Source organism: Panthera onca, chromosome B1 (assembly GCF_046562875.1).
Source record: "Panthera onca isolate mPanOnc1 chromosome B1, mPanOnc1 haplotype 2, whole genome shotgun sequence".
NCBI lineage: Eukaryota > Metazoa > Chordata > Mammalia > Carnivora > Felidae > Panthera > Panthera onca.
Window position 1 is genome coordinate 12,127,415 of NC_138342.1, and position 26,472 is coordinate 12,153,886.

General features: G+C 44.6%; 1 protein-coding gene across 6 annotated transcripts in view; it reads right to left on the reverse strand.

The window, feature by feature from the left end:
• Positions 1–26,472, reverse strand: part of PROM1 (prominin 1) — a 134,326-nt gene that overhangs the window by 47,572 nt on the left and 60,282 nt on the right. For 5 of the 6 annotated variants that reach the window (XM_078446252.2, XM_081795495.1, XM_060655382.3 and 2 more), the window contains 3 exons: positions 18,360–18,415; positions 9,891–9,917; positions 7,145–7,350 (listed from right to left, as the gene is read on the reverse strand). In XM_078446252.2, the coding sequence (XP_078302378.2) occupies positions 7,145–7,350; positions 9,891–9,917; positions 18,360–18,415 (289 nt within the window). The remainder of the gene's footprint in view (positions 1–7,144; positions 7,351–9,890; positions 9,918–18,359; positions 18,416–26,472) is intronic. The other variant, XM_081795496.1, reaches the window with a different exon arrangement.

Consider the following 26,472-nt stretch of genomic DNA (forward strand, 5'->3'; position numbering starts at 1 on the left):
GACCGTGAGATCATGACCTGAGCCGAAGTCGGACGCTTAACCGACTGAGCCACCCAGGCACCCCTCCAGGACTTTTTTCTAAGGTTTGGGTTCATGCGGATGGTAATTAAAAAAAAAGCATATTAACAATAATCTGTGCCACTTGGAACGATCACCTTACAATCTTTGCCAGTCTTAAGTCCACCTTTGTACTCATGAGGCAGACAATATAGCATAAAAGTAATAGTTATCAAATGATGCACCCATGCCAAATGAGGCCAAATGACCCAAAACAAGGACTTTGGAGTAGTGTGAACAGAAAAATAAAGGAAAGAGTTGGGTTGTAGCAACGCACCTGGATCTTTATTTACCAGGTCCAGTTTCAAACATTCCATCCCATGACGAGTCAGTGCTAACACCTGAGTATACCTGCCCACCCCAGCATTTCACGCTGGGGCCCCTTGCTCTCTCTCTCTCTCCCCTGCGTGTCCACATGGTCACCCATCATGCTCCAGACCGATTTTGTCATGTAAGAAGGTAGAATGAACTTGAGAAACACACAGGTCCAAGTCCACTTGGCTTTCACCGAACCCCCTAGACGGAAGAAGAACCTCCTGGCCCCGAACTCCCAGAGCGCTCTCCCTGAAATTCTCGTGGGCCATTGCTCACTTCATACTCTATTTTGTCTTTACTTCTACCTGTATTTAATTTCCCTAGAAAGAGGTGGGAACTGCTTCTTTGTCAACTTTAGGTGAACGATGGGTCTCTAGTCCACGGGGCGGGGGGGGGGGGGGGGTGCTCAGTGAAAGTGGGTTTAAAGACTGGGCTTTATTTCACTTGATCCATTTAGAAGATTAGCCTTATGTTTGGAGAGTCTTGGTCATAAACTGTGTTCCTTTACTGGATAGATGCCTTTACTCAAAAGATCATCAATCAGTAAAATGAAATGCAATACAACTCTGCAAAACAATACTGAATTTCAATGCAACATATTTAAAAAGACCCACATTTCTGCCAATCAGTTACGAATCCAATTAAAATGAAAGCATTGATCTTTTTTTGAAAAAACCAAACTGTCCTACACAGAATTCCGGAATAAAATTCAGCAGCTTTCAGAGCTGATTTTCAGACCCATAACACATTGTAAATCTTATATGAAGGATGGCAAATTCAAATGCCTACACAGAAACCACAAAGGGCAAAACCTACGATATGAACCGCTAGGAGCTAGGAGGTGGCAGGTGGGGGTGGGGGCAGATGCTCTGCACTGCCAGACTTTCCACTCATTCCAAAAATCCGGAAAGCTGTATTCTTACGTAAAATTTCCCCCTTTAAAATATTACCAACTAAAGGATGCCTGGGTGGCTCAGTCGGTTAAGCGTCCCACTCTTGGTTTGGGTTCAAGTCATGATCTCACGGTTCGTGAGTTCGAGACCTGAGTGGGGTTCTGCACTCACAGCTCAGAGCCTGCCTTGGCTGCTCTCTCCCTCCCTCTCTCTGCCCCTCCCCCACTTGCACTGTCTCTGTGTCTCTCAAAATAAATAAAAAGACTTTATTAAAAAGATAAAATTTTACCTACTAAGTAAAGGGAAAAAAACCCTAAATACTAAGCAGACCAACTGACAGTCTCCATTTAGAATCTCTAATTTAAAACTCTTATTTAAACACAAATAATAGAGAATAAAGAAGTTATGCTTTTTGTTGCCCTTGATTTAGAAAGTCCTATTATACAATATGTTTTGTTTTCTTTTTTTTGTCTAGTGTTCTGTTTTGAGAGAGAGCACGTGTGTGCGAGTGGGGGAGGGGCAGAGAGAGACTCATAAGCAGGCTCCGTGCTCAGTTCGGAGCTCGGTGTGGGGTTTGAACCCACGATCCTGGGATCATGACCTGAGCTGAAATCTAGAGTCGAACACGCGCTGACTGAGCCATCCAGGTGCTCCCTCAATATATTTTTTAAGCAGAAAAAAAATCACATGAATGTGTGAGCCAACTATTAGAATAGGAGAACACTGAGGGAACTGTCTCACACAAAAAGGGGAATCTGGCATTTGACATAAAAAATATTAAGAACATATGCTTTTATGCGGTACAACAAGATCTCTTGAACTTTTTAGCCAAATGTAGGAATTTTAATTTTTATGGTATATTAATATTACATCTTCTATATTTTTAATGGACAGACCAATCTTCTCGCATATACACTTAAAAGTGAACTTAAAAGTTTTAAAAACTGAGGCTAACCCTTTAAAATTTGTAGCAATTTTTTTTTACCAATTTCCACTGACTTGATGAAATTAGCCAATAATTGCCAAATAAATGCTCTCAGTCTATAACTGATCTCTTGTTTTTTTTAAAGATAGTTTTTTAATTTTAATTTTAAATAACTCTTTCATTCACATCTTGAAAATCTCATGATTTTCAGGCATGCTCATTTTCTTTTCTAGAACCTTGTGGCCTCCATGCCAGGAATTGACCATCACAATCCTAATTAAAAAAATGAATTTTGAAAACAGCCATCTTCCTGAAAGAGACTGGAATTCAATTTTCACCATGGCAACTGGAAAAGCTGGTTTGCTGTAGTCAGAAACTTAGAAATATACTGGAAAAATAAATATGGCTATTTGTTCCTCTTTTGTTACTGTCCATAACCTTTTGGAATTCTAAAAAATGCAGCGATGACAAAGTGTAAAAGAAAGAAGGGAGAGGAAACTTGGCTTTTTCTGGAGTAACACACATCTGCTTCAACAGTCTACAGTGAGAGATGGAAATTCAATTCTGCTGATGGTCAAAAAGACTTACATAAACATATGTCAACGTCTATGAATTCTAACATTCCACAGCTGCCTCTGGAAAAGCTCAGAAAGAGAACATGACCACATATATTCCATATGTACTAGGGGACCTTCCTCCCTAACACCTATGCCTTTCTCAATTAAAAAAAAGATTTAATTTGTTTTAAATAAAAAAAAAAGGATGGATGAAAAATAAGAGGACTGAAGATGCATTTAAAAACCAACGTCGGTATTAATTGTGATGTAGTGGAATGCCACGAAATGAAATTGAGCCTGATAAAAGGCAAGTAGACTGCTCTCGGCTTACAAAAAAATCATATCCAAAAAATAAAAAAAATTTAAAAAATTAAAAAAATCGTATCCAAAGATTATTTATCAATAGGACCCAATCTCTGCTGAGGTCAGTGTAAGCCGGAAGCAAATATCTCTTTTTTCTTCTTTCTGCCTCCTAGCTTTATTGACATTCTTTCCCCTATTATTTTTATCTCCTATGATTTCGTGGACATACTCTTACTCTCCTTTCTATCGAATTGTAACAGAAATCTTCACTTTCCCTTGGTCTTTAACCTCTTTGGCTAGTTCTGATTACTTTGCAAAGAATATACAGCTAGTATTTGACTCATGATGTTGAAAATACTTGCGAACAAATAGAGGTTTCAAAAGACATCATGATAGCGATTCTAAGTTTTACACTTCCAGCCAAGAAGTTTAAACTTCTAGTGTGACTTTAAAGTAAACTAAGTAATCTCAAATGGTACTCCCTTTTGGAGCTGTCTATAATTCAGATATAAATTCAATGTATTATGTAAAATTTGTTTTAAATTTGTCACTTGGCCTCAAATAGGTGATCAATTTTGTTTTTTTTTTTTTTTAATTTTTTTTTAACGTTTATTTATTTTTGAGACAGAGAGAGAAAGAGCATGAACGGGGGAGGGTCAGAGAGAGAGACACACAGAATCCGAAACAGGCTCCAGGCTCTGAGCTGTCAGCACAGAGCCCGACGCGGGGCTCGAACTCACGGACCGCGAGATCATGACCTGAGCCAAAGTCGGACGCTTAACCGACCGAGCCACCCAGGCGCCCCTCAATTTTGTTTTAATTACATTGAAATTTGAAGTTATGGGTTTTAACTTAGTAAGTTTTACTTGAGTGGGGAAAAATATCTAAACTGAATGTATACAAGGCTGTAGAATCACAGCATGTATTTTTTAAAATAATTTTTTAAACTAAAATATCCCTGGGGAGAAAAGAAACACTTATCTAAATTTGTTTGATGGATCTGAGTTCTGAAGAAAAAAAAACTGTCACCTTCATTTCACATTATAAATGAAAGTCAAGTTTATTTCCAACTTTGTAGCTTTATTGTTAATTATATTTTGGTATTTTAAACATAATATAAATAATTCAAACAGTTCCGGGGGAAGTATGACATATGTGACACATAATTATACGTAATGTAAATAAAAGCCCAATTTAAAAGTAGAAACCCAGGGAAGGAAAAATAAGACAAAAACAGAGAGGGAGGCACACCATAAGAGACTCTTAAATACAGAGAACAGACTGACGGCTGCTGGAGGGCAGGTGGGCGGGGGATGAGCTACATGGGTGATGGGCACTGAGGAGGGCGCTTGTCAACATGAGCACTGGGTGTTATATGGAAGTGATGAATCACTAAATTCTACTCCTGTAACCATTAATATGCTATATGTTAACTGACTTGGATTTAAATTTAAAAAATAAAAATAAAAATAGAAACCCAATATAGAATATGTGCTTCATTCAAAAAAACCTGGGAAGTCCATTATTGCATATGTAAACATTTATCTGGGTAAATAGGTCAACTACATGCAACAAAGACTTTTCCTGAAATTATATCACATGTATTTATATCAAGTGAAAACTATTAACTATTAAGTAATCATGTGAACAAGAAGCCCTAAAGGCGAGTATTTTTACATGACACTTTGTCATGTGGGCCTCATTTTGGATGCTCAGGGTATGCCTCTACAGAGGGAGAAGCATGGCTGTCCAAGTCTCTGGATGAACGAAAGATGGAAGTTTTAGGCTTAAAAGAAATGCACAATGATCTCTGCTGGGTCTGACGTCTCTTTGGACTGTAACTAACACTTTCCTGGTAGCTGGGAGGAGGTAACCACTTCCATAGCTGTAAGGTCCGTGCATTCCTGAAAAGACTTCAAACACAAAGCAGAGAGACAGGGACATCTGAAATCACCGTTGACCTGATCTCAAGCTGCTCTTCAGAATTCAATGTGCAGAAACAAATTATTTACAGAGAGAGGTAGAGAGACAGACAGAGAGACAGAGAAAACAAAAATAACTCCCTGGTGGTCAAACAAGGGTGCATGAAATTAGCAATGCATTCACTTGGGTCCTGTTTGCACATAGACCGTTAAGGTCTATTATTTAACTATTTGCAGCAAAAGTGTGTCTTTTTTCCAAAAAAAAAAAAAAAATGATTGCCCTGGAGTCAGTGGAATGCACTGCCTTTTAAGCTTTTTCTGAAGATTTTGTTTGGTTGTTCAAGTTTAATTTTTGGTGCGATGAAGTCGGTAGGTAATACCTGAGGCATGGTAGGTAATTCAAAAGAGACAAAAAAAAAAATCTATATGCCGTGAGAAGTGATTTCCTTCCTACCCTCCACAACCACCAAAGTTCCTTCCCAGGGGCAACCACTGCGTCAGGGTCTTGGCAAGCCTACTACAGATGCTCTGTGTAAATATAACCAAGTGTTTGTGTCTCTCTCCTTTTTGTTTTTGTCATAGGGACCATGTGGATATATACGTGGTCTGCCAGTTGCTTCTGTGAATTCATCTCTCTTGGGGACTGGTTCATATCAGCACTTCGGGATCAGTCCAGTCCCTTCCAATACTGCCTTCCTTTTTTTTTTTTTTTTAAGTTTATTTATTTATTTTGAAAGAGAAAGCGTGAGTGGGGGAGGGGCAGGGAGAGAGAAAGAGAGAGCGAGAGAGAATCCCAAGCAGGCCCTGCACTGTCAGCATGGAGCCTGACGCAGGACTCGAACCCACGAACCACGAGACCATGACCTGAGCTGAAGTCCAACGCTTAACCAACTGAACCACCCAGGCATCCCTAGGTATACCGCCTTCCAATGAATGATCACCCCAAAGCGTAGGTCTTACCAGGATCCCACTAATAGCCACAATTGAAGAACTTTTCTTCTTGGATTTCCATCTAAAACTTCAGCTGGTAGGCCAGCTTAAATTGTTCTGTTTAATCCTGTTTTCTGCTTAAATTCCCGAACATCAGTTATTTAGTGAAACCAGAAAAATCTTACAGCTACCGAGCAAACACGGTGTTTGGAGGAGACAGCGAGGAGGAGGCTGACTGCCAGTCCTCACGGTCTCTGTGCCTCCTTGGGGCCTAGCACTATTCACGTCATAAGCACTTTACTTCTGTCGCTAAATGTCATGACATTCATTGGCTGAATGAATGAGGAAATGTGGAATCATGACCAAATATCGCAACCAGGGGACCCCTAACGTGAAGCACATTCCTCAGCCGAGGATTCTGATTTGGACTCAGCAAAATGCTACTGTCTTAAGAGCAGTGTACTCCTGATCTGTCAGGCAGTTGGAAAGCTGATGGAGCAGAAGGGACCGTAGAAGAAACACATCCTAAATTATGAAGTGTGTTCCAGGCCTCCGCAGAGGGTAGCAGCTTAACTGCAAATTCAGGAAAAGTGGGTTTATTATTAGAAAGTTAATTCTGTTCTACAGTGTTCTCACATTCCCCGATTCAGGGACTGTACCCATCCTTCAGGATCCCTTTGGATGCACAAATCATCAAGCAAATTCTCTGCCTTCTGCAGGCCGCCTGTCTCCAAACAGCTATTTAAGGAAGGAGCTGCTGGGACGCCTGGGTGACTCAGTCGGCTGGGCATCCGACTTCGGCTCAGCTCATGATCTCACGGTTCATGAGTTCGAGCACCACGGTGGACTCTGTGCTGACAGCTCAGAGCCTGGAGCCTGCTTCAGATTCCGTGTCTCCCTCTCTGTCTGCCCCTCCCCTGCTCGTGCTCTCTCTGTCTCAAAAATTAATAAACATTAAATTTTTTTTAAAAAAGGAAGGAGCTATTGTTCTGCGGGGTAAATGCTTTCTACAGGCCAAGATTTATCAGCTCGTCTTCGACACAAACAAGCACCGAAGGGTTGGCTTGGCACCCTGATGACAACCCTAACTTCTGGTTATGGTAACATTGTTTTGAACCCCCCGGACAAGCATTTTTGTCTTCTTCTGTTTTATGGCTGTATTGTGGTGGTTGTTGTTTTGTATTAAAGGCATGGGCTGAACAGTTCAAAACACAATCAGCTGTCCCCCAAGATTCTACTCGCCTTATAAATATAGAAATCACCAAGAGGGAGACCGCAAAGCACTTCCTCAGGAAGGGCCCATTCTTCTTCTGACGCTGGTGCATCTCTCCACCGCACTTGTTACAGCAACGACACAGACCGAAGCAGAACCCTACCAGGGGCATCAGAATGACAAAGAGCAGTCCCAGGACAGCACAGATGATGACCCCGATTTCATAGTAGATAATCTGCAAGTCAAACAAAAGAAACAGCATGTCCTCTAACACAAAATAACGAGTAGAACATTCCACAGTGTACCTGTTTCGTTTTTTTTAACCTACTTGCCACTGTGAGTTGAATCTTAATATGTGTGTGTGTGTGTGTGTGTGTGTGTGTGTGTGTGTGTGTGCTTCCATCTTGATGCTCCTTCTTGAAACAGAAGTAACAGAGTGGTGCCTGGGTGGCTCAGTCGGTTAAGCAGTTAAGCATCTAACTTCGGCTCAGGTCATGATCTCACCATTTGTGAGTTCGAGCCCCATGTCGGGCTCTGTGCAGACAGCTCAGAGACTGGAACCCGCTTCAGATTCTGTGTCTCCCTCTCTCTCTCTCTACCCCTTCCCTGCTCATGTTCTGTCTCTCTCTCTTCTCTCAGAAATAAACATTAAATTATTTTATTAAAAAAAGAAGTAACAGAGATTGGAGTTATCAGAATGTGTAAACAAGTCATTACTATCTTCTTTCAACTCACAGTAAAATGTCCAAATGCAGGGTCAAGTTGCAAATGACTTACTTTAAACCCCAAAGATATTTTGTTTGTGTTTAAATGGTGTAACAAATTTTGGCAGAAATACTTGCATTATGAATAATCTACAGGACAGGATGCTTTTCACCAGAAAGACAGGGCCAGTAGAAGTTATCAAGAATTCAAAGCAGTTCAGATCGGATCAATTAATGACAAATCCACAGTTACAAAAGAATCTGGAATATATCTAAATTTAGGAAAAAAGCTCAGACTTTCTGAGTCAGATATGTTAATCACTGGCCACTCACTTTGTTTCCCTATCCGTATGCTGGGAGTAATAATACACATCTTGTAAGGTCATTGTGAACATTACAGATAGTGTCTGATCAGTGATAACGTGTCAGGGGAAGTATGTGGCCCAGAGCAGACACTTAATAAATGGTCTTTTCATGCTGTGTGGGTGAGGCTGGGCTTGTCGGCCCGTGTCTCAGACAGTTCCCTACGTTCCTAGGAACTAGCACGGCTTCTGGATACAATCATGTGACCTAAATATATTTTTATAATCACTGCTGGCTTTATTCTGGGATAAAAAAAAATTAATGCCACTGGATGACAAAACTAGAGCTTACTGCAACTCAGGTTTCCATAAAGCAAGACATTTTTTAAAGAATGACAATTACAGGCTGGCTGTTTACAACTAATGGACCGGCTCGCAAACAACAGATTCTGAAGCCAAGCTGAGCGAAGTAAAAGAAGACACGAGTGTTGTTCCTCGAAACGAATGTGAGGTCTTAACACTGAACTGAGAGTCAGAAGACCTGCTTTAAATTACACGGGGTGGGGGCGGGGGAGGGCTTCTGGTTCCCTAAACCGGAATTAGCATTAAGGTCATAAGCATATTGTGAGGGTCAGATAATTAAACGATTGAATGTGAAAACAGCCAGCCCAGTGCCCCAGCACACAGCAAATATTCAATCAATAGTAATTAAGTCTGTGGACAAACGCCTAAGAGGACCGAGGTGCACACGACACCTGAATATTATGTACTTTGAGATTAAGGATAAAATGCTAAAAAAAAAAAAAGTGGTTGACTTTTGCTTCATTCATCAAATCCATGCTCCCGCTTAAACCAAGCCCTATTCCATGGCCACAGAGAGTCATTGCCTACTGGTGCTTGTAACCTGCCCCTGAGGACCCGCATCATCGGCCAATTGAGATACTCCAAACTCTTATTTCTCTATTTCCCTATCATTTCCCAGAAAATGATCTAAATTATTTACTATTTTGAAAATTTTTTTTGACATTTATTTATTTTTGAGAGAGAGAGAGAGAGAGAGAGACAGAGCATCAGTGGGGGAGGGGCAGAGAGAGATGGGGAGACACAGAATCTGAAGCGGGCTCCAGGCTCCGAGCTGTCAGCACAGAGCCCGACGCGGGGCTCGGACCCACGAGCGGTGAGATCATGACCTGAGCCGAAGTTGGACGCTTCACTGACTGAGCCACCCAGGTGTCCCAATTATTTACTATTTTAAAAGGGATTTAAAATCCTGTCTGAGTCCAGAAGACACTGAACTCAAATGCAGGAGAGAAGGTGTTTTCAAAATGTTCTAAATGCACTATGTTTACCTCCAAGTACAATTTTCACACTTGATACACAACCTTTCCAACGTTACTGACTCAATATTATGTCAAACAGTATCAGGATCAAGGTATATGTCATCTCAAGAGTTCACTTCTGGGTGAAGTCTGGCCAAGGTCTGGCAAAGACCTAACTGAGTTTCTGATACGCCAGGATCTCCAGAACGCTTTGTGGATTACGAGGAGAAGATCAAGATGGAAAGTTGCTGAGGTGGGTCGCTATTCTTTGGTGAACTACTAAAACTGGAAGAGAAGATTGATGACGATTCCATAAACAAAAATGAAAGGAGCCATTTAAAACACCATCACAACGGAGACGACAGCGGAAGGACAGGAAGTTCTGGCAGAAGCATCTCATTCCCCTTGGCTTTAGACAGAGTCACGAGAAACAGCAAACAAGGACTTTACCTTCAGGGTCAAGACTACATTTTCTGGCTGTGGAAGTCAAGGCAGTGGAGGAGTTGAGGAGAGTAAGGCAGAGGCAGCATGCATCAAGAAAACAGAAAAAGTTACATGAGCGATTAACCACAACTGAGAACATTAACATTCCATATAGCGCAAATCAAGTGAGAGGTTGGTCCACATAAGCCAGGAACATAAAACTTGAGTGTTTATTAGAGAAACAAATGGCATTTACATTTGGAACGTATATTTGGATTTCCTGAAAGGTTCTTATCAGGATGCTAATCAGGTGTGGACAGAATGGGGGATATTAGAGGGAAAGTGACACAGGCTTGACACACGAACCGTGTGGTCTTTACACAATACAGGATCAGCCGCTGAACCCCAGCCGAAGGCAACAGTTTCCAAAGTGTCCTTTCTAAACTGAGAATTGGATGAGGTCATTCTCTTGCTTACCTGCATTTCCTGGATTCCCATCATGTTTAATTCCAACCTCTTAATGTGGTCCTGTTACTTAATCCTGGCCCCATGCCTTGTTCTTCTTGGCCATTCTAGTCCTAAGAAGAAGCCTCATGCTCCCCCTTCCTGCCTCGAGCTCCCTGGCAATGCCTCCTTGCCCAGAACGTTATTCCCTTCACTCCTCTGCTCATGGGACTCAAGTCTGCCTGGATGTTGCTTCCTCCTGGAAATCTGTCTTGATAACCAGGTCTGGGTTTGCTTTCATCCCTCCTTCATGCTGCCTTGGAGCCCACACTTGCCGGTTGTCAGCATCTGCTCCCACAGGAGCCCTGCCTGAGCGGCGTTGTTTGCTCCTGGAGAGCAGGAACCATGAGGTCACGCCCACCGTTCTCTGGCAAGCACCCACCCGGGGACCCGGCATGCAACAGGTGCCCAGTCGGAAGCAGGTAAACTGGTGAACCGAGGGAGTTCCCTCAACGGTGGTCCAGTGATGGGGATGGACCACCCTGCAGGAAGACAGAAAAAGTAAGGTGTAGCGAGTTTCCCTTGAGGTGAAATTTGTTCAGTTTATCCTTTTGGTGGGGAGAGGGGGGTGGTATGTGCGTGAGAGGGGACAAAGTTAATACGGTGTTGTTGTTATGATGGGTGTTAAATGTCCTTGGGTGGCAAAATAAACGTTAGGCTCTGTGTCGTTCCCTGGGTTACTTTCTTGCAACTGTGTGCTCTGGGAAATCCAAAAGTTTGGAAACTATCGCTTTAGATGGCAGATTTTCAGAGGTGGGAGAACAATGTTTGTGATATTAGTACCTGTTAAATGAGGCATCCAAAGTGTTGGGGTGGGCAGTTCAGGTACACATGCCCCCAGGGTCACATGGGGCATCTTGAATGACCCCGGACTCCCTTCCTGGGCATGGGCCCCACAGTCTCCCCAACTTACCACCATAAATGTGTGAAAAACACTGACTTCAGGCTCCTCCCCTAGAGTGGGTATCAGGAGATTTGGGTAAAACCAGGAGCCTGTCTTTAAACCAACCCTGGTGTCATGGCCTGATCAGGTGGGTTTGGGACACCTGCTCTCGGCTCCAAGGGCAGATGGTGCTGGGCTGGGGCCAGAGCAGAAGCCCCTGTAAGCTACAACAATCAGCTGATTCTTTGGTACTTAATATTCCCACCCAGGAGTCAGTCTGGTCTGATGTATTTGATGGGGTACCAACAACCGCCCCCCCCACCCCGGTGGAGCTGGGTGAATCTTCATCTTTTTCCTGTTCGTGCCGGCTGTCACACAGTATGAGGTTACTACCGTGCGGTGCCGCAGTTTGAATCCGGCTATGCCGCTTTGCGTCAGTGACCCCCCACTCCACTTAATTACCCATCATTGTCTCCCGGGGACCTTTTGAAAAATATCAATAACCAGCCAGCCCTGACCCATTACATCAGAATCCCTGGGGGACGGGCTTAGGCCTTGTTGCCAATGCTACTCTGAGCCTTGGTTACCTTACTGATGGAATCTGGATCAGCAGAGGCTCTATTTTATGCAGTTTTTCAGAGACAACAAGAGAAAACGGTGAGAAGCAACATGCTCAGTGCCTTATCCTGTTCTAAACGCTTTAATGTATGCGAGGTGAGTTAATACATGTGAAGTGCTCAGACCCGGGTGAACCAGGGTCATGCTCAATCAATCGTCATCACCATCAGGAAGATGATGTTTAACAAGAAGATGTAACGATCAACACACGGTAGCATTATTCCCATCCCTCAGCTCCAGCAAGCCCCAGACATGATCCTGGGCACAGACTGCCGTGCACTGCTTGCTCTCTAAATGCTTCTGAGATCTCTGGAAGGTGCTTCTCTTGCCGGGAAAGGGGAGTGTGCTCTTCCAGGAAGCATGCCTAGCTCTCCTGGAGGGCAGGAAACAGGGAACTCATTCACTTACCTTTCGCGGACATGCAGGGAGGGTTCCAAACACCACAATCCCATCTGGAATAATGACCTGACGTCTCCTAAGTGCCAAATCGATATCCAGTGACTGTCAGCACTGGTGAGGTCAAGAAAAGCAGCAGGGATGAGGCCCAGGCCCAGCACCTGCCCCCAGAGGAAGCTTCAAAAAGGGAAAGGTAGAGGCGCCTGGGTGGCTCAGTCAGGTAAGCATCCCACTTTGGCTCAGGCCATGATCTCACAACTCATGAGTTCGAGCCCCGCGTCGGGCTCTGTGCTGACAGCTCAGAGCCTGGAGCCTGCTTCGGATTCTGTGTCTCCCTCTCTCTCTGCCTCTCTCTGCCCTTCCCCTGCTCACACTCTGTCTCTGTCTCTCTCAAAAATAAATAAACATTAAAAAGTTAAAAAAAAAATAGGGGCGCGTGGGTGGGTGGCTCAGTCGGTTAAGTGTCCGACTTTAGCTCAGGTCATGATCCCACGGTTCATGAGTTCGAGCCCCGTGTCAGGCTCTGTGCTGACAGCTCAGAGCCTGGAGCCTGCTTCGGATTCTGTGTCTTCTCCTCTCTCTGCCCCTCCCCAACTTGTGCTCTATTTCTCTCAAAAAAAATAAATAAATGTAAAAAAAAAAATTAAAAGAAAGGGAAAGGTAATGAATGGAAGGTGAGGAATTTCATCCGAGGAATGAAATGAAGGATGAAGATACAAACCAGCCAACCAAGAGGCAGCCAACCAAGAGGCAGGAGTGGGGATGGACTGTGGCCACAAGGAAACAAATCCAGGAGGTCATTGCAAAGAAGCCGTCCATTCCGACGGACCGGGATGTGCAGAATCAAAAGACGGAGGTGACGGGCGTTGCTGGGACAACTGTCCCCTGGAAAGGTTTCTAGAGGTGCAGGTGGCACTCAGGGGTTGCTGGTGGGAAGCGATGGGAAGCCATCCACCTACACTCCACACTACGCATCCTTTGAAGACAGGAATTGTGTCCTTCTTTTCCTTGGGGGGGGTCACCACCCGACAAGCTAGGCTGAGGGGCTCTCTCTGCAGAAACTCCACGTGAGCTTGGTGGAGGGGGAGGTCATGCTGTTTTCCCTGGGTTTCCGTCAGCCGGCGCTCAGAGAACCCGGGAAGGGGTTCGCCCGCTCTCTGATCCCCGAGGGAATGACACCCAGGGGCTTGGCGCGGCTCAGGTTGTATCTGGAGCACGGCGCTTGGCACACGCTGAGTGGACAGATGAGTTGCCCGTGTCATCTCTACCTTAACACCTCGAGTGAAGACAGACCACTCCTGTAAAGTCTAAACGGGTTAATACTCGTAAATCATGACCGAGGGTACCTGCCTCACTGTGCGTGCTGTAGGGACGCTAGAAACCGGCGGTGATTAGAGCCGTTCCTCGGATTTCCGCGGCTTCGTCTGCCCGGTCCTCCCTTTCCCTCATTTCCCTTCCCAGGGTTAATTACCCACTGTAACATTTTATGGTTTAATAAATAAAAGGCACGGCACTGAGGCTGTGACGGTCTTTTCACACAGCTCAGAATACTCAACGTGAGCTGCTTCCAACAAATTAGTCACTTTAGGACTCCACTACAGTGGCCCGGGTTGAGCTGAATTTTTGTTGGCCGCGCATGTGTTGGTTTGGAGTCAGACCGGTCCCGGGAAGGATCCCACCTTCACCACTTAGTCACTGGGTGACCTTGGGCAAGTTCCCCAGCCTCTCCGAGGGCAGGATTTTCTTGAGCGTGCAGCGCAGAAATACTTCTGCCTCGGACAGGTGTCATTGTGGGGGTTGGAAACGATGTCAAGTTCGGGCGCCTGGGTGGCTCAGTCGGTTAAGCGTCCGACTTCGGCTCAGGTCATGATCTCGCGGTCCGTGGGTTCGAGCCCTGCGTCGGGCTCTGTGCTGACAGCTCAGAGCCTGGAGCCTGTTTCAGATTCTGTGTCTCCCTCTTTCTCTGACCCTCCCCTGTTCGTGCTCTCTCTCTCTGTCTCAAAAATAAATAAACGTTAAAAAAAAATTAAAAAAAAAAAAAAAAGAAACGATGTCAGCTCATAAGCCAGTGTTGGCCCAAGGTGGACAAGAAACGGTGGCTGTTGTCATTACAGAGAGGACGATGACCCGGTGTAAGCTTCAGAAGCAGTGGAGAAGCTTTGTGCTTTGAGCCTCATGCTCATAAAGAAAGGCTGTAGCTCTCGTTTGCGCTACATGCCTTGAGGTCTCAGTTCGTTTGTTTGTTTAATATTTAAAAAATTGTTTTTAGAGACAGCACAGGCGGGGGAGAGGGGCAGAGGGATATAAAGAGAGAATCTCAAGCAGGCTCCGCGCTCAGCGTGGAAGCTGATGTGGGGCTCGATCCCACAACCCTGGGATCATGACCTGAGCCGGAATCAAGAGTCAGACGCTCAATGGGCTGAGTCACCCAGGTGCCCTAATGAAGTCTCAGTTTAAATGCATCCCAGGTGCAAAACCACTCTCCCTCCTCGGGGCGTTCTCGTTCACGGCCCTCTATCAGAACTTCCGCGTGATGTGTGTCCCCCTCCACCTCCACCAGTCCAGCTGTGGACTGCATCAGTCTGCTGGAGCTGCCTTCACAAAGTGCCGCGGACCAGAGTGTTTGAACAACAGAAAGGTGTTTCCTCACAGGTCTAGGGCCTGGGAGTCTGAGACCAAGGCGTGGGAAGGTTTGGTTTCTTCTGAGGCCTCCTTGGCTTGCAGATGGCCGTCTCCTCCCTGTGTCCCCACACGGTCTTTTCTTTGTGTGTGTCTGTGTCCTAATCTCCTCTTCTTATAAGGATACCGGTCAGAGTGGCTTAGGACTCACTAATCACCCCATTTTAAGTTAATTACCCTTGTAGTGACACTATGTCTCATCCGATCCCTCTCCGAGGTGCTGGGATTACGACTTCAACGGATGAATTTGGGGCACAGTTCAGCCCATAACATCCATGCGTATTTCTTATCCCACAACCTCCCTGCCACCAGCTGAGAGTTGGCGGAGTAATGGCCACACTTTCACAAGTTTGTCCCCTGCGACACACTGCTCCTAGCCAGCACTCTGTAAAATGAATACATGAAAGAGAGAAGTACATAAAAAAATGTCAAGGAGGAGAAGGGGCCAAGGATCTTAAAATATTACCTTTAACTTTCAGCTGAAGTATAAAGAGGAGGCAGTTCTGTGAAAAGGAGTCCTATTTCCCTCCCAAAGTCGGGCCCAGCGGTTGGAGCAAAAGGTCAGCTGAATGCTTCTGAACCTCCTTCTGAAGAGAGTTCACTAAAAGAACACCCAGCTGGAAAGTCACTGACCCCGCGGCCCAGGCTCCTCTGCCATCTGAGAACTCACCAGAAGAGGAAATGCTCGACTCAGGACAAAAGCTGAAAAGACTCCCCAGGGCCCCTTGCCTGGACAGACCTTACCTGTGAGTGCAGTAATTAGAAAGCCAGTGGGCACTGGTCAGTGTAGAAGACGCTGCTGGGGCTCCCACATCTCTCAGGCCTCAGTGATCTCCATGTACCTCCTCAAGCTTCTAGCTACTGGCATCTTTCACTCTGTGCTTGACAGCCTTTTCCGGTACCACGGCAGGTCAGAAGTGCTTAGGGCTTAACACAATCCCCTGCCCCCACACCGCCCCTAACCTGTGCCCCTTCAGTCTTGGTGTCTGGAAACCTCAGCTCCCTCACACTTCCCAGGGACTAATTTGGACACTGGGGTTTTACACCATTGCCCCGGCAATTCTACAGGATGAAGCTTCAGCCGTCCCCTGTGGCCGGTGGCTTAATGCCACACCCTTTCCAGGCTGCCCTCTCTCCCTCATGTTACCTCTCCACTTCCCGGCCAGTGTCCCCTGCACATCCCAAACCAATGACGTGACCGCGAGGCCTTGACTCAGGGTCTGCTTCAGAGGACTCCAACCCAACACAGCCGGCATACGTCAGATTACGAGCAATCAGAGAGCCCCCCTCCTGAGGTGTCTGGCTTCTCCAGTGTCTCTGCCTAACCAAATCCCTCTTTCTTGGACAACAGTGGAAAACGTGACCCGATCCCACGTGAAGGGGGAATTCAGGTCATGCATGAGGACTCAGTGCACTTGTCCCCCATGCCAATGGTGTTGGTCCATTTGCAAAGGCACCTGAGGTGGAGAGGAAATCAGGCACCAGGGAGATCCCCAATTTCACAGGAGCTCCAAATCTAATACCAAGCCAGCCATAAAGGACTGGCCCAACTAAGAATCTCGCCACGGGTAGTTGCTGAGGTGCCCAGAGTCACCTCAAGGTCTCAGGACCCCATCCTTCGAGGCCTGGACCAGGGGAAGCGTAACCCCCACCCATTCTTTGGCAGAACTAGCTGGCATTCGGGCCAGGCTGCTAATGGCACGCCATTTTTCGATATCAATATACAAGCAACGGTCATTTTGTTCTGCCCAGGGATGCAGGCAGACATCGGCAACCACGTTTGGGAGACATAGGAAGCCACGGGCATTTCATAACAAAAATGTTTTTCCACGGTACTAGGGAAGGCTGTGAGCGCTAGAGAGAAACTAATTTGTGTAAATGGTCTTTAGATAAGGCTTTCCTCTTTGGTATCTGTATTTGTTTTCTCTTGGGTATCACTTTATTGCAAACTGAGAATATGAGGCACTGTCACCACAGCATCTGAGGTGACCATTCACTGGGCGAGAGATCACTGCCCTCCCCATACATTGCCCCCACCACACTGGGACACTGTCATTCACGTTTGCTGTGCTGGCCATTCAAGGATGTCCCCCGTGTGTCTGCTTATATTGTTCTCTTGATAACCACTTTCAGGAGAGGACAAAGTACTTAATCCTTCAGGACTAAGAGCCTGACAGATTCAACTATTTTTTTTTTTTTAATTATCCTAACATTCAGTACAACAAGCATCTGTTTATTTCACTGGCAACCTGCACTCATCGCAAACCAAAAGCAAAGGACACTCTTGTGTTTGGGTAATCCATCACAGATGCAAACAGAATGAATGCGCAACACCTTGGTATTCAGCAGAGACACGCAAGGCCCTTTAATACTTTCTGAAAATACCATCTGCTCATATTAGCGAGCGTTCAGGGTCCCAGGCTGCCTTTCCTTCCTCTCCACTCTTTCACACCTTGTCCTGGTGGCTCCCGTGGTCCCCGAAGCCTCGGATGCCAGCAAAGCCACCTCCCCACCTGCTCCAGCCCTGCTTCTTCTTCTTCTTTTTTTACAACAAGCCCCCCAATCACCTTTTATGCAAGAACTTCTGGTCAGAATTACGTTTTTTCACCTACGTTCCTCTTCCTGTTACTTATAAATCTACTTATTTCCTTCTTCTCCTTCTACTTTAAACAATCAGGTATGGTCTCTGCCATCTGGCTCTTTGCCTCCTGAGATCAAGGGCGATTTTCCTTATCCTTAGCCCAGGCAAGTGCACACACAGAGCTCTCAATACACCTGTTCCAATGTGAAGCTGCTTTTTACCAAACTGTATTTTATTTTTTTATTTTTTAAAAAATTTTTAAATGTTTTTATTTATTTTTGAGAGAGAGACAGAATGAGTGGGAGAGGGGCAGAGAGAGACAGGGAGACACAGAAGCTGAAGCAGGCTCCAGGCTCTGAGCTGTCAGCACAGAGCCCGATGCGGGGCTCGAACTCATGAGCATGAAATCATGACCTGAGCTAAAGTCGGAAGCTCAACCGACTGAGCCACCCAGGCACCCCTACCAAACTGTATTTTGAAACAAAGTACACATCCCTGTTTCTAGAAATGTTCAAACAATTCTACTTAGTCTGGGAGTTCTCTCCCCCTTAGCTAAGAAAAACCTACCCCATTACTTCCCTTAAGGAAATTTCAGTTTTTAAATACAGAAATACATACAGCTTAAAAGGTGAATGTTTTTTCAAACGCTACTTTTGGAATTTCTGCTTTAGAAATCAAAGGGGATTTATAAGATGTTTCAATATTCCATAAAAATTCTTAGTCAAAGAAAATTATAAAGTTCACAGGTGAACTGATTGCTTAAAGATTTACTTTCAAGTCAACCAAAATTTTGTTCATACTTATTTTTACTAACAAATGTATCAATAAAAATTACCTTCTCATAATCAGTTGAGAGGTCAAACTTCTTCTGTAGAATTTTTCTTAAAATATCTGGGGGAAAAGTCACAAAAGAATAGCAAGGTTACTTTTACAGTAAAAACACAACATGTATGTTTAGAAAATAAATTTTATATATGCTTACAAATTATTGTACCTCTATGTAGTATTCTTATCATTTTATTTCTATTTCTTAAGGTAGGTAAATAATTAAGTTATGAGGCTCTAAACAGAAGCAAAGAATGGAGGGTAAATATTTTTGACTTACTATTTAGCAGTGGTGGAATTAGACAGTTGCCATTTTTGAGTTTTCGGTTTCTCACAAGACACCTTGATATTTACCAGCATATAGGTCCTTAATAATTACTGATAAAATGTTATACCGAAATTGCTCACTCTTAATTTTTTGAAACCACAAACACAAATGCAACTTATTCTTTAGTAATTCTACATTTACATAATATTTTACAAATAAAAAGAACCTTACAATTAATCCAAGCAGTGCATGAAAACCTGAAATAATACGCAAAATGGTATTTTTCCCGCCATGTTCATTTTGGGCATTTCCAAATTCTCATATAGGTTAGGATTCACCTCTTATCCTGACTCACCAATCTAGCAATGATATGCCATGACTGATGCCCAGACAGAGAGAATAACTTGTCTAAAATCTGGGATGTGTGAGGAGGCCAGACCAAGGCCCAGGTGGGTCGTCATTTTTCTGCCCCAGGGTCCTTCCCACGCTGCACATTGTAATTCACCCTGGGAATGAGCTTCTGGAATGCTGTGGCTGTATCCTGTATACATCACTTCTAAAGTGTACTACAAGAGGCACAAAGGAAAACTTGTTGTGAATGCTTATTTAAAGCAAGAAGTATAGATTTACATGCCGGCCACCTCCCCGCAGGACTTTTTGGAAAACAACTTCTGACCTGCACAGACTAAATGCAACGACCTGCAAACTAAATAAAACAGATCTTTAAAAGGTGTGCTGTAGGAGCAGGGATCAAACTGGTAGGTTTGGGATGCTTACCCTATCCCTAGGGTACTGGGAGTCCTAGTTATTCATTCTTCCAAGGGAGACCCAAGGACGGGAGAAACCTGAGTCTGCTCAACCCCGCAGATCTCCTCCAGCCTTGAGCTAGTCACTTTGCTTTGGTTTGTTGTACAGATTAGGCTTCTGTTCTAGATTTCATTGGATGAAAATGTCCACCGATGATTTTTTTTAATTGGGAATCATCCATTTATTTCAATATATTTAATGACACAGGTGACGTTCCTGTGTGGCATTTTGGGATCTTGATCTGGTTAAGAGTTGGGATGGAGTCCAAGCTCCGCTACTTTCCACGGTGTCTCCTCCTGGGTGAAGAAGAATTACCTGCCACAAGCATCCTCATCTGCCAATGGGTTGATATTAGTCTCCACCCTCAAAGGACCACTTCAGGTTAAGTGAGATCATGCAGACGAAGGAAAACGGTACAGGGCCTGGCACACAGCGGGCCCTTCACTGTTCTGTGAAAGGGTTTTAGGAAATGTCTGCTTCAGAGCAGTACGCAAGGAAAGTATGGCATGGAAGGTGTTCTTGTGGCCACGGAGTATGCATTCACTTGGCTCATCTTTATAAAACCCAAATGAGAACTTTGAGTCTCTTCCGGGGAGCCGCCCCCTCCTTCCTCTCAGGTCACACTGACCAGGTAAGCGGTGGGCATCCCCCACTGGCCTCAGTGGGCACATCTCTGAATGTGGTCCGCGGACCCCTTGGAATCGTCACGATATGTTCAGGGTGCCCACGAGGAGGAAGCAGAAGATGTGATCCGCCTTTCCACGGTGTTGATATTTGTACTCAGGGTGCAAAAACAACGGTGGCAAAGACTGTTGTAATTTAGCAGGAACCACATAGCATCCATTCTATTCTTCGCTGCCATCAACTCATGGAAAATAGAAGCTCAAGTCACGAGAATGATCTCGAGGATTATTACAATCATAGCGTCCGACTTCAGCTCAGGTCATGATGTCACAGTTTGTGGGTTCGAGCCCCGCCTTGGGCTCTCTGCTGTCAGTGTAGAGCCCGCTTCACATTCTCTGTCCCCGACTCTCTCTTCCCCTCCCCAGCTCACTCGCTTGCACTCTCTCTCTCAAAACTAAACATTTTTTTAAAAAGAGAATAATCTTGATGGAGCATTAAAAACTCGTAATTGTATTAAACTTCAATCTGTGAGCAGCCATCTTTCTATTATTCTGTGCGAGGAAATGGTAGTGTGAGTAAGGTGCTTTTGCTGCACACCCGTTTCCAGCTGACTCCAGAAAGAGCACTGGGTGCTGGTCTTGAGTTGGGAGCTAAACTCACCACATTTCTCACGGAGCGCGATTTTCACGCAGAAGAAAAGACAGAGAGACAAACCATGGTTATTCAGACTTGAGGATTTTGGAGACACTTTCCTTAAAATGGAGGGAGTGGAGCCCACAGCTTCGAGAGGGCGACTCACAGGACTTGTTGCCAATGATAAAATTAGAGCATTTAAGCAAAAATTAGAATTTTGCAAAATCTGCTTCCATGGGGTTGACAGACGTGGGATTTTACCGCATCGTTCTCACCACACTTGAACACATGAAGCAGGTGCGTCTCTAACAGACTATGTGGAGGCCAGTGTATATGGGACACATGGATCACACGTTGGCCGCGGCCCCAATGAGACAGTGCCAGTCTTCCAGTGCCAAACAGATGCTCCCAGCATTTGCCGGAAGATCCCCAGCCCCTCCCAAGTACCCGGGGATCCCGGTGGTCCCGGGTGCTGAAGAAGGGTCCCCGCTACACCAAATGACACTCCTTACTGACAACTGACCCCTGCCATTTGTCTGCCAGCTGGCCCCATCTCTCTGCCAAACTGATCTTTGCCGTGAGGACCAAGCACCCATCTGAGATTTGGGGGCAGGAATGTTCTCCCTCCCCCTGGTTTAGAGCAGCGCTGCCTAATAGAAATATATTACAAGCCATACAAGTAATTTCAAATTTCCTAGTAGCCACATTTAAAAAGTCAAAAGAAATGGGTGATTAGTTTATTTGACATTAATTTTAATAATATGCTGCCCTTAATCCAGATATATGCAATACACTGTCATTTCTGTATGCCATCAATATAAAAATATTAATGAGCTGTTTTACAGTCACTAAGTATTCAGGTCTGGTATAGATGCGCTCAGTACATCTTAGTTCAGACTAGCTATAATTCAGGTGCTCAGGGGCCACACGTGGCCATGGCCTCTATACTGGACAGCATGGGGTTAGAGGCTGTAGGTCATCGACCTTGGAGGCCTCAGTCCTTTTCCTCATCCTCCCTCCCTCCCTGTGACAGTGTACCCTGTCACAAGAACACAAAATGAGCATCCACCACATCCATTTGTCCTCTGCCTTCCCTGTGGATCTCTAAGTGGCTCTCAATCCAGGTAAATGAACATCAGCACAAGGCCTGTAGGATGCAGCCCAGCATCTTCATTTGTGAGGTCTTGGCATTAACTCTGCTGTTCATGCCTCATGCGGGAACTCATGAGCACCCCCCCCCCCCCAACTGACACACACTAGGAAACTCCATCTCAGTTCTAACACGTTCGTCGCTGTTGAGAACTTTTAATCGATTATGGTCCATCTCAGAAAGTGTGTGGAAGACCCAGGGTCCCACTTCTGCTCCCCTCCCCCCCCCCCCCGCTGCCACCCCTGCCTGGGGGTCTGGCTGCACTACAATCCTTTGTCTTTGTCTCTGTCCTCCTGGCCAACTTCCAATGGAACCAATCTCTACCTCTGATCTCCTACATTCCCAGAAAGTTCCAGGGATCCAGCACCATTTGTGGTACTGATGCTGCAGAAACATAACATTATCCAAAAGAAAGTGTTGCCTCCTTTTTGTAGATCAGACGGGATCCCTGAGGTCTGTGACTAGTTCCTCGTATTGCCTGGTGAGCGAGGTAGCCAGTAGCATTTGGATCACTAGTGTTATCCTGACCTCTGTGAGACCTCGTGTGGACAACAATGGCCACCTTGTCCTTCCTAAACCGAGGGAGGGTCTGTTCCGACAGAGCCTGATAGGCACTTAGCATGGGCCAGACAACTCCCAGAGGCCAAGGAAAGATCCTCCCTGCCCTGAACTCAGGGAGTTATCTGGCCACCTTTCCCATGTGGCAATTCATTTTCCACTATAGAAATCCCATGCTCTTTTCACAACATAACAGTTGTCTCTTAAGATATAGCAGTGGGAGGGAAATATGGACTCCAGTGAACGAAGAAGCTCTTGTCATGGTAGATTGTTTCTCAGCATCTGGTCCCATAAAGGGGCTCTGTGGGTCTTTCCAGAATGATGGTGGCTATGAGCCTCTCTTCATTCAACTCTTAGATGGTACAATGCCCTCTTACCTGGAACTTTTAAATTTCGTGTGATGATGGAAATTAAGAAAGGTAGCAGCCAGGGCTAATTCTGACCTCTTGTGTCACACCATCAACTTAGAAAGTAAGTTGCTTGGGTTTGGTTGGTTGGTTGTGTGGTTTTTTGCTGTGTGTGTGTATGAATAATTTCTCTATGAATTTTTTTTGATGTCTGAAGCCATACAAGTAAGATAAAATAAGAAAAGTGCCTTGTGCAGGATCCATATATTAAAAAACCCATCTTCCTTATCTTAGTCGAAACACATCTTTGACTAAGTAAGATATTTCTGTTTCCTAACTGGGCTTCTTTTAATACACATGTAGGTTCTGGTCCAAGCTAGGCAAAATAAAATTCTACTCTTGGAACGTTCTCTTGTAAAATGGATAGACAATTTTTTTTAATGTCTATTTTTGAGAGAGAAAGAGAGACAGAGTGCTAGTGGGGAAGGTGCAAAGAGAGGGAGACAGAATCCAAAGCAGACTCCAGGCTCTGAGCTGTCAGCACAGAGCTGGACACGGGGCTCGAACTCACGGACCGCAAGATCATGACCTGAACCAAAGTCAGATGCTTAACCAACTGAGCCACCCAGGCACCCTTGGATAGACAACATAAAACAAACAAACAAACAAAAAACCCCCAAACCTGCTGTTGCCAGTTGATTCGTCGGATTTGTGACGAACTTACGTGCTCTCACAAAGATCTCGTTGCTATCTATTTAATGAGACTTACCTGGCTAGGTCTCTAATTAAAAAGATACGCTACCTGATAGCTTCTAAAGTGTGTTCCTGCCATTTACTGGGAACAGAATCTCTCAAAGGTGCTAAATTATATTTAAAAGTTTTTTTAAAGAGATTTTTATATCTGGTATAAATAAACATTTAGTATGTGGCAAGCCATTCTTAATCTATGTAAAACAATATTATTTGTAATGCAGTTCTTGAGAAAATATTTTTTGGAATGTTATTTTGTTCATAGCTGGTAATTTTTCTGCCAAAGTATTCTAATCTTGGCTTGTTTTATTTTAAAGCCTTTTAAAAAAGTTTAGTAAAGTTTTATGTGCAGGTCATTTTAATTAGTCTTTTGCTCCTTTCTACCTGATGTTTTCTAGTCTCTTTAACTAGAATTTTTTAAATGAAACCAAAAATTAAGTGATAAACTTAGAAGCACTATGGTGTTAAACATCAAAATTGAGAGATTAAAACATACAGAACAGGTTTTTCTTTGCGGACAAATCTTAGAAAATGACTCTTTTTTTTCCTTTTCTTTTTTAAATTTTTAAAAAGAATGTTTATTTATTTTTGAGAGAGACAGAGCACAAGTGGGGGAGGGGTAGAGGGAGACAGAGACACAGAATCCAAAGCAGGCTCCAGGCTCTGAACTGTCACCACAGAGCCCCGTGCGGGACTCAAACTCATGAGCTGTGAGATCATGACCTGAGCCAAAGTTGGACACTCAACTGACTGAGCCACCCAGATGCCCCTGACTCATTTTTTTCTAAATGTCAAGTTAGATGTATTTGTACTCAGAACTCTTATTAATGAAAATTAAACCCACGCCCGCGAGCGCGCGCGCACACACACACACACACACACACACACACAAAGTAAGTTCTCTTTCAGGCACTTGAAGTGTTTTCTTGGAAATGTGATTAACTAAGGGCATAAACAGTGTGAAATATTCCCTTGTGGAGACACCACAGTGTCCCTCTTTGACCTCCAGTGGCATTGTCTGAGACTCCAGTCGTGTGTGGGGCTCTCTATTAAGAGTGACTTAATCTAGTATTTTGTGCATGAAATCAACACTGTCAAATTGAAAGAGATTGTTCAAGTTTTTACTAAAAGTAGCATAAAATGATATTCAAGTTCAACTTAGAAACCTACAAAAGTTAAGTTTGTGAATGTAAAACTTTCATGATTAAGTGTTAATTAAAACTTTAGTCATTTCTTTCCAGGCACGAAAGACTTTCTGCAGGCTCTTAAATTTTTTTTTAAGTTTATTTATTTATTTTTGAGAAAGAGAGAGAAAGAGAGAGAGAGAGAGAGGATAAGAGGGGGAGAGAAAAAGAGAGAACCCCAAGCAGTCTCTGTGCTGACAGTGCAGAGCCCGAGAGAAAGAGAGAGAGAGAGAGAGAGAGAGAGAGAGGATAAGAGGGGGAGAGAAAAAGAGAGAACCCCAAGCAGTCTCTGTGCTGACAGTGCAGAGCCCGACGTGGGGCTAGATCCCATTAACTGCGAGATCAGGACCTGAGCTGAAATCTAGAGTGGGACGCTTAACTGACTGACCACTCAGGCGCCCCTCTGTAAGCTCTTAAACATCAATTTGACAACTTGCCCCCCGCCCCAACTCTAGACTAAATTCCTGAGGGGACAAGGGGCAGGTAGGCACCAAGTGGAATGCCTGACAAGTGCAGATAAAACACAACCCTGGACAGTTCAAAAGTATTAACTTCGCAGATGTGCTGGTATTACGCAGGGTGTGGAAGAGACAGAGGCATTCTGCCCTATGAGAAATGTTCAGTATGGTGTTTGTATATGATCCACTAACATGGAAACATTAGCGTCTCCTACTTCCATTCTGTACCTTTTCATGCTCTGCCTTTTCCTGTCCTTCAGCTTGTGGTACAGAATATGAATGCCCAGAAGAACCCATGTGTCACCTCATTTTCCTTGGCCCACTGCTTGACTACATTCCCCAGCCCCCAAGCACTTAGATGGGACATATGACTTGAGTCCTGGCCAATGGAACATGGGCAGGTGTGCGGGCACAACGCTTCCAGACCCAGCCTCCAAAACCTCCCACAAGAGGTTTGCATGCACACCCTCTTTACCTGTCTCCCAGCCAAATACGAAGGACCTAGTGGAGAATCCTGAAGCCCATGGTGATAGAAGGCCCATTAGATGGAGGGAGCCAGAGTCCTAGGACCTCTCCACTCCATCGCTTCTATATCAGACCATTAGACAGCATTTTTCATCAAAATTTGGGCTTGTTTGTTATAACAAATGGTGTCACGTTCCCTAACTGAAAAAAGCCTTAGCCAATGAAGACTCCCAACATTTTTGTGCTGCAGGCATCCTCTACCTGTTCCCTGTCTTGCCAGCTTTGACGAAACAAAGGTTAACTCGTTTTTCTCAGGAGCAGGTACACATACACATAACACAGCAGACTGAGGTTTGGTGAAGCCATTATGTTGGCACTAATGGAGACATAGATTTCAAAAGACATCTTCATTAAAAGGTTGAGCTTTCTGTGTTTATAAAAGAGAATGCGTGGCAAGGCATTCAAACCCAGAAATATCACTATAAAACGTGGTACAAGGTAGCTCAGATACAGCATCTTTCTAACTGCTTCTCATCTGTGGGTCTATAAAAGCTCTGGAAAACATCCACAGCCCTGCCTTAAATCTCCATACGCCCTTCAACAGCTTCACTACCAACTGAATTTTCCTAATCTACAAAACACATGTTCAAAACACGCTGATTCAGGCGTGTGTCTACGGCCAAAATATTTAAGGAAAATGCTCTCAGGTTACAGTGTGATCCTGGGAAGTTTGCATCGAAAAGGAGTTACGACTAAGTTGGCTTAAGATCTTGGGACCATCTCCAAGAGTCATGGGCACAACATGGCTGCTTAGATGGGTTGAGACCACCAGCTCCCAGGGCCAGGCTGCTCTTTCTGGAGCAGAAGGCAGATTGTCAT